The 9,021-nt window shown below is 38.2% G+C and overlaps 1 protein-coding gene across 1 annotated transcript; it reads left to right on the forward strand.

Annotated features, from left to right (window-relative positions):
* The first annotated feature begins 295 nt into the window (after nucleotides 1-295).
* On the forward strand, nucleotides 296-8,794 carry LOC103143835 (phosphatidylinositol 3-kinase regulatory subunit alpha-like). Its single transcript, XM_007560539.2, has 10 exons — nucleotides 296-375; nucleotides 2,492-2,597; nucleotides 2,846-2,944; nucleotides 4,422-4,602; nucleotides 4,711-4,833; nucleotides 5,510-5,652; nucleotides 5,742-5,918; nucleotides 6,113-6,181; nucleotides 6,994-7,155; nucleotides 7,604-8,794. Exons 2-10 carry the CDS (start codon nucleotides 2,524-2,526, stop codon nucleotides 7,791-7,793), a joined length of 1,218 nt encoding a protein of 405 aa, XP_007560601.1. The 5' UTR covers nucleotides 296-375; nucleotides 2,492-2,523; the 3' UTR covers nucleotides 7,794-8,794.
* Nucleotides 8,795-9,021: the final 227 nt, after the last annotated feature.

Here is a 9,021-nt window from a genome sequence, read left to right on the forward strand (position 1 = left end):
GCCGAGTGCGCCCGGGTGCTGAGGAGTGCCAGTTTTGGTATTTTAGGCAGTCAGACAGTGTCACCTGTCAGCACACTAGTCTGGACAGTCTCCTGCAAACTGCAAGACAGGATATCTCCTCCAGTCTCGCTGGGTGACCTGCAGTGTGTGCAGACAGCCAGAGAGTGTGGATGGTCACAAACTGAGTGTCTCGAGCTGACGCCGCGGGTTGCTGTGCGGTTGATGTTTCAGAGTTCCTGGAAACAGAAAAGGACCAAAACGACGGCGAGGGGGAAGCTTGCATTCGGACGCTGGTTCCTCAGCAGCTCTCCTCCCATTTTGCTCAAGATCATGTGAATCCTGACCTGAAACCAACCAACACTAGCAAAGAAGGAGGTACTCCACATCACCAACTCATTTTATCTGAAAAAGGTCCAGTTTTTCTGTTATGCATCATATTGTTGTGCTTCGACTTTGCGATATCTGAAAAAGCAAAGTAGACTATAGATGAAGGATGTTTATTATGAACAATCGTAGCATAATTTTAATATAGCATTTAATTCAGAATGGAAACAAACATGCTGCTGCCTCCGATTGTTCTGCTTTTACTCATTCATCAAACTTAAATGTTTTAGATCAAGATGTCACCCATCCCGGTTATCATCTGTTCGAACTGCTGCCTTCCAGCAGGCGACACCGGTCTATCACGACCAGAACTTATAGATATACAAGACGTTTCTTTCCATATGCTGTGAGAGTTTTAAATTGTTATTGATTGGGGCTTTAAACTAGGTTGATGTTTAATTAGATTGGTGTCTGATGGGATTTTTTTCCTTTCATCTTATTTTTCTGTTTATTTTAGACAGTTATTGTTCAATGACAATAAAAAGGCTTTTGGCTTTCACTTTTGAAACAATTTAAAACATCATGAAATTTGAACAGCATGACTTATTTTATTAAATATGTCCAAATCAGCAAGATCCTGAAGCCCCCAGATGCCATAAATGGATTGTGCCAACATTTGCATTACGTGTTTTTGATAACCAAATAGGCTTGGAATAAATGGAATAAATGGCACCCCAATGGGAATATTCAGATTGCATTCGGCTCTGCAGGAATGAAACTGTAGCTGGTTCATGCTGATTGATGATTCGAACATTTGTGATTATTCTAAATGTCTAACTTGACATTTGTGCCCTTTGTCCAATAAGGGAGAGGTAATTTTATTTGAGAAGTTGTGTGTAACATCTTTAATGCACTTGTTTCATGTCTGTTCAGAACGTTGGCGAGTTTTGCCGTTTTAAAATAAAGTTGGCTTTGCTAGTTGGAGGCAGCACAGAATGCTGAAGGATGTTTATTTCATCCTGATCCCTGGAAGACCAGCAGCTTGTGTTGCTTAGTCTGTAGCTTAATTAGGGAGTGGAGTAGCGTCTCGACCATTATTAGAACCTGGCGCCTGTCCATTATGTGAACTCAGAAGATGCAGAACGAAGACACTACTGCATTTGATTTTATGTTTGGCATAAACAGAAGTTCAACTTTGTGTTTTTTAGGAAAATTTTACAACTCTACGCATGTCAACGCTCCTTTTCTGAATAAACTTGGTGCTGGTAAACATGTCGTAATGGGATTAATCAATTTCACGCCTGTATAAACAATACATTTGGATTATTTATGCCAAATACATTTTAATCCAATCAAGGAATTGTTTCAATTCAGCCTCATTGGAGGGTTTTCTATAGGCATAAAGGGAGTGTTTTGGGTAATTTGAACTTGGCCTTTGACTAGGCCCCTCCAAAATTTTAATTGTGTGCATCCGAGTCTGATCTGCTCCATAATCTTAGTCCAGCAAAGCAGATCCAGTCCATCGCCACCATGCTTCACTGGAAGTATTCTGTTTTTGTTTTAAGACAAATTTAATGGAAAACTTACAAGAAGTGCAACTTTTATCTCATTAAGCTAGAAAACATTTTTCACAAAGTCTGTAGGGTCATCATAATAGTTTTTAGCAGATAAGAGATTGACCTTTGGACAGATGTTAAAGGTCAACATCACTACTGACCAAAAAGAACCCAGTCTCTTTCTTATTAATGCCGATTTGAGAAGCAAGTGAGGTCTGCAGTGGTTTAGATGTTGCTCTGATCAGGCTGTCAGACATGTTTTATTCCTGATCTTACAGGTCGACGCTAAACAGACCTGCAGGTAGTGAAATTAAACTCAGCTTTCCAAAAATATGTGGATAATCACAGTTCATTCACAACTTCTGAAATATCTTTTTCGAAACAGGGTCACAGTTGGTTTGGATATATTTTTTTTTTATCCTTAATGAACAAAATCCATTTTAGAAAAATATACTTTCCATTTATTCTGCTCATCTATGCGATAGGGTTAGAGAATCAGTTATTTGATCAGAGACATTTGGTGAAAACATTTTAAAGTTATACATATAAAAAGTTCCTACTCGTGTTTTTATTTTGTCGTTACATAAAATTATCCTGCGTTTTGTGGTCAGATATCCCACCAGAGAACAACATAACCAAAGCGATGGCAGCCTCTGACAGCAGCACTGATGATCAGCAGCTGTCTGATGCAGAATGGTACTGGGGCAACATTTCACGGTAGGAACCATTTATATAATCCGGGTTAGGGTTCATTTGGATCCAAAGCTCCAAATTAACACTTTTTCTAAGTGCAATCCTGATATAATCCTGAAATTATAAACAACAACAACATTTGGGTTTCAAGACTAATCTCAAGCGAGAATATTATTTTGAAAGGCTAGTATTTCTACAATTTTGGTTTTTCGTTTTGGCCTCTTGTTTTCCAGTCTTTATAAATCATGAATGTTATCTTTTATTTTATCTAGAGAGGAGGTAAATGAGATGATGAGAAACACTCCTGATGGTACGTTTCTGGTACGAAATGCTTCCAGCAGGATTAAAGGGGAATACACGCTGACTCTTCGGTAAGTTTTGTTTTAAATCTTAATCTAAAAACCCAGTTTAAAAAAAATAAAAAAATGTTCTTGCAGTCTGAACTTCTTACTGACACACCAGAGGACGTCGGGTCACTAAGAATATTTAGGATAGAGTTATACTCCCCTCTTCATTTTTTTGCTTTAACCTGTCAGCTAAAAAAAGAAAAGCTTTCCTCAGGTTCTCCCCTCTAATAAAAGAGACAAGTTTGACGATTGAGGTTGGGCCAACCATTTAGCCGCCATTTTTAAAAAGGTAGCAGTATTCTCAAACTTGAGATTTTCACGCTATCAGACAGGTTTCAACTCAGCTTGTCAGGAATAAAGGTCAAGGACATTTACTTTGGAACAGCAACAACGTTTAGCTGGTGTCTAAACTATGCATTTTGTCTAGGTCTTCCAATTATGTGTAATATATTTATGAAATTAAAAAAATAAACATTTTAAATATCCTGTTGGCTCTTTGATGTTTTAGTCAATATCACTGAAACTGAATTACATGTTTTCCTCCATGAATTGTTCCAGTCCTTATAAACTGATTATTCAAAGCAATCTGATCATGCTACTTGTGTTTTTAATGGTTATTATAATGGCATAATAATTATGGATCAGTACATAAAAATAAAAAATCAGCTTTTTTGTAACGCCACAGGCTGTGATCAGGTTAAACTTTTGCTTTTTTAATTTTCAGTCATAACTTTAGACATTCTGTGGTTTCTGTCCCAACTTAGTAAAATCAGAACCAGCTGCTTTTGTAATGTTAAACTTTGCTGATTAGATTTTGGCACCGGCTGCAGCAGTTGGAAACAGGAGCAACAAGATGCATTTCACTTGTGTTTTTCCACTCATTTATCAAACAAAACTCCACAGAAACACCCACTTTAATCAAAGCTGATTGTGTTGCTTCACTAAATCATTGCTGCATATACATGTTTGCAACCAAGCCCTGATTTTTTCAGTCACATCAATCCAGCAAGTGGCTAAAGAAGCATTGCTATGCAGCATGGCTAATTTATGGCTACAGTTTGGCTCTGGACGCATTTATATTTATAGAAATGTTATATTTATTAAAAACAAAAACAAAAAGAAAATTAAAATTTTTGCTCAATTTGTAGAAAGGGAGCACTTACTGATGCTTTCTGGCATAGGGACAAATTATAAAAATGACAAATATTGAAAGACAAACAAAACTTTTTATGGTAGGAAGTCTGACTTTTTTTTTAAGGTTACATCTTCTTAAGAGTTCTTAAAGAGAAAATACATTGGACAAAATCAGTTTGACAGGGCCAACCTTTACAAAAACAAGAGATTAGAGATTCTGACTTCTGTTAATAGGAGCTTTGGAAAAAAATAGATAAAAAAAAATAAAAACAGACCTCACCCATAGGTACTGGTTCCGGGATAAACAAAAAACAAGTCACTGTGAACATGGAGAAAAGACATGACTGTCCATTTCTGACTTTTGCAGAAAAGATGGGTACAACCGACTAATAAAAATCTTCCATCAAGGGGGGAAGTGTGGCTTTTCTGAGCCACTGACTTTTCCCTCACCGGTAGACCTGATCCAGTACTACCAGAAGAAATCACTAGCCCAGTACAACTCTAAGCTGGATATCAGGTTACTTTACCCAGTTTCCAGATACTATCAGGTAAGTGTTGACTTTTCCTGATAAGAAAAACGGGAAAAAAATTCAAATGAAAATTTGAAACAACCCATCACAACACTCCTGAGTGATTTTACATTCCTCTCTGTGTAGCACCATGTGATTGAGATCGATATTGCAGCAATCGGAGAACAGCTGAGGATATTTCAGGATCAATACAAGGAGAAAAGTCAAGAATATGACCATCTATTTAAGGAGCTGAACCAAACCTCACAGGTACCAACACAACATTTATAAATAGCCATAGTTACTACATCATCACTGGTTATTTTAGGGTAAAAAATAAATAAACTTTTCCTAAGCCACTAAAAGCAGAGTTAATTTCTCATTTGGTGCTTTAGCTAGCTTTGAAAACGTTTAGCACGCCAAGCATGATATCAAACATGAAACATACAGGTACAAAAGAAAACAATATAAATATAAATACAATATACATACAATACATTATAGGACGTGTAAAATATGCCAAAATTAAATTGGTGCTTGAGGGGTGTAGTCTTTTTGGGGCAGATATTTGGATTGAAGTTAGCGCTTTAGCATTAGCTCCTGCTAAATATCATGGCATGGTGGCGTTCCTGAACAAATACCAGAATATGTTCATGTGCAGAACCAAGTTTGAAACTTTAAAAACTGACACAAAAAATAGCTACAATTAAACTGTGCCTGTTTATAGTGCTATATTCATTGAAAAACTAATCTCCATTTAAGTTCTAAGCTTTTAGAACATAAAAAAAATTACAGAAATTTAAAGTGTCTTTGCTTACTCCTGACCAAACTGAAAAATGTTTGAAGCGTACCGTACCGTCCCTTTAAAACCATGGGACACATCAAACAGACTTTTGTGTACCATTATACCTCTATTCAATATTACTCTTATTCCCCTAATTTACAGGAGCTCCAGAGTAAGCGAACGGCCATTGAGGCTTTCAGTGAAATCATCCGGATCTTTGAGGAGGAGTGTGAAACCCAGGAGCGCTACAGCAAGGAATACATCGACATGTTCCTCACTTTAGACAGCAGCACAAAAAATGACAAGTAGGATTCCTAACATAATTCAGTCAATTCAACCCCATGTTTCTACAGCTAATATTAAATAATCACTGTGGTTGCTTCTTTGGCAGCAGAATTCAAAACAACTCTGAAGAACTGCAGTCCAGGGTGGAGGAGATCCACAACAGCAAGAAGATGTTGGAGGAAGAACTGAGGACAAAAGCACTGGCTCACATGGAGGTTGACAGGAAAATTACGAGACTGAAGCCTGATCTTGTACAGCTCAGAAAAATCAGAGATCAATACCTCCTGTAAGTATTGGCACCACAAATACTCCTATCAAAAAGCCTTGTTTTATAGTTCTAAAAACAAAAGTCAGCACATTAAAGCTAGAAGAAAATTTAATAGAGTAATTATTGAATTAAATTTTGACAATTTAAAAAGAACAAAAGAACGCAAAGATGTTAAAGTGAATCTTTCTGACCTTGTTTTGCTAATATTTCAGATGGCTCACCCAGCAAGGCATGAGACAGAGTCAAATTAACAACTGGTTGGGTGTCGGAGCTGATGAAGAGTAAGTATCCTTTTCTTGATCTATTAAAACAACTTCGAAGTTCTAAGATTTTTTTTTTTTTAATTGCATCATAGCTAACGTAAGGATGTGCAACTCCAGTTTCTGAGGGATGATGTCTTGAATATTTTAGATTTTGCTCCAACATATCTGGCTCAAGTTACTGATTTACAACCTCAATACGTCATAAAAACAGGACTGGACGATCTGTCTGAAAAACCTATGGCAATACAAGTGTTTCGTATCAATAGATGTCAATAATTATTGATGTTTATCATTTAAACAACTGAAATACTACTAAACTGGTGGCATGACCTTCCCCATTTCATCCACAGTTTTCGCTCCATGCAGTTTTTTTTTTATTATCTTTAAGCATTTGTGAGGCGTAGTGGAGAAACCTTAAAGTTTCTCAGCAGGTTGTTGCTAGGTAACCACAAGTTACTCAACAAGTTGTTGCTAGGTAACCAGTGAGAAGCAAGTTAGTTGATGCCACCAATCTTTCCTCTGCTTACATCTCCCAGAATGCTGTGCAGTTCTGGATTGGTGTTCAGTGAAATTATCGAGTACTCTGTTGATATTGATCACATCTATCACGTTATATACAATTAATTTATTGCCCTGCCCTTCACTGACGTCTGCAGAGACACTTATGAATTAAGCATTCATTAGGTTCAGTTTTTTTGGACATCAGCCCTCGAGAACTTTTGCACACTATGGCGCAACATGATCAACACTTGAATGATCAAATACTGTAATAGACAATGAGATGAGGAATCACTAAATAATTCGGTTAATTTAACCTGCCTTCATTCAAGCCCTTACACCCTTGAAGACGACACCCATGAGGAGGAGAGAAGTTGGTATGTCGGAGGTATGAGACGAAGAGAGGCGGAGGAGCTGCTGAAAGGAAGGCGTGACGGGACATTCTTGATCAGGGACAGCCAGACTCAGAGGGGATCCTTTGCTTGCTCTGTTGTGTGAGTATCTTCACATCTCCTTGTTTCAAAGTAAAAAAAAAAAAAAGATTTGCACTGGCTAACTTTTCCTGAAACAGTCTACATTACCATAGACCAGGGACTCTCAAAAGTGTGGGATGCGCCCCCTGGTGTAGCCATCATGTCATGACTGAAAGATCCTTGCTGATTTTTTTATTTTTTATTGCAGGTGGAACTGCTTATGTTTTCAGAATTGCTCCCTGATCTTTACTCGTAGTGACATAAATAAGTGTTTTAAGGTGACGGGACATTGTGCACTTTTCTTATGCTCCATTGCTGCACAAGAGAAGCTGATCCACAGTATAACATTGGGCTGCACTCTAATAATCACTCTGTGCATCTTGATTTACTTTTATTTCTTCACTCCATCCATATTTTGTTTTAAAAGTTAGAACTTAAAACAAAAAGTGACCCGTGTTTCCTCCTGCAGCGTGGACGGAGACGTCAAACACTGTGTGATCTACAGGACATCGACAGGCTATGGCTTCGCTGAGCCCTACAACTTGTACTCGTCGCTGAGGGAGCTTGTCCTCCACTACCGCCACACATCACTGATCCAACACAACCAGCAGCTGAATGTAACCCTGGCCTGGCCCGCTTTCAGTCAGCAGTCCAGCTGAGATGCACCAGCACAACATCCTGATTCCCAAGGTTTCACAGCATTAGCACGGAGGACTCACCCATATGGAGACACAGATGAAAACAAAGAGCCCGTTAGCGATTCAGTCAGAAGAACTAACTGGTATGTTTTCACATAAAATACAAGAATCAACAGCAGTCAGCTTATAATACAGATTTGAAGCAACTTTAGCTTTAATTATGTCTCAGACTGTCTGCAGCCCTAAAAACTTACACGCTGGCACACTTTAAGATGTTCAGCTCAAGCTGTCCAATGCAGATCTTATAAAAATGACACCAGTTTATCATGTTGCTATAAAATCCAATCTGTAGCTGTTCCAATTCAGTTTTTTAAATTGATCGTATTTGTTGTCTGAATCACTTTTTATTCACACATAAACTCATTCAACAATAATGCACACGTTTGTAAAATTTAGAGGTTTTACAAGACATAAGGAGGAACAGAAAAGCATTAATAAAACCATTTTTACTAAAACAGTTGAAGCAGATGGCTGTACAGTCATGGGAAAAAATGCAGCCTTGCTGCTAATCAAAGGCACATGATTAATTAGTCCTCACATGAGTGTAACGATCACAGAGATGGCAGAACAGGGATGGTTTGGAGTAAACTGGTGTGTTTTAACACAATGCCAATGTTGAAAGACATCAATGACCTTTGAGAAGAAATTTTTCAGGTTTTCCATCAAACTTGGAAAAAGACTGAACAATTAGAAAAGACTAAACAAGTATGGCTGGCATGGAAGGGATGTCAGGAGAAATTCTTGATCCATGAAAAGAGTATTGCTTAATTAGGTTTTGCAAAGTTGCATCTGAATGAACTACAAGGACTTAAGGAACGATCAATGTCGTTTGGACAGATGGGACCAAATTAGAGACAAACAGACATCCTCACTTGAACTGCATGGTGGTGGAGAGGGTTTCCCCACCCCCCCCTAGTTGTAGACCCATTTATTTGACCCTAATATTCATATGTTAGGGTGAACCTCAAACCAAACTTCTACCACAGTAAATTTCACACCTGATAGTCCGGTAGACCCGGTTTGATTGGGAACCATATTTGCTTTCACACTGCAGGTGCCCAACAACCCAAAGCCGCTGAAAAACCTGTTCCCCCCTTCACCTATGGAGGCGCTGCACCAAGAACCACTGAAGGAAACGACACAAAAACCTCTGAAGAAGACACTGAGCGAAACTTCCTTCTTCACAAAA

This window comes from Poecilia formosa, unplaced genomic scaffold, assembly GCF_000485575.1.
Source record: "Poecilia formosa unplaced genomic scaffold, Poecilia_formosa-5.1.2 Scaffold116, whole genome shotgun sequence".
NCBI lineage: Eukaryota > Metazoa > Chordata > Actinopteri > Cyprinodontiformes > Poeciliidae > Poecilia > Poecilia formosa.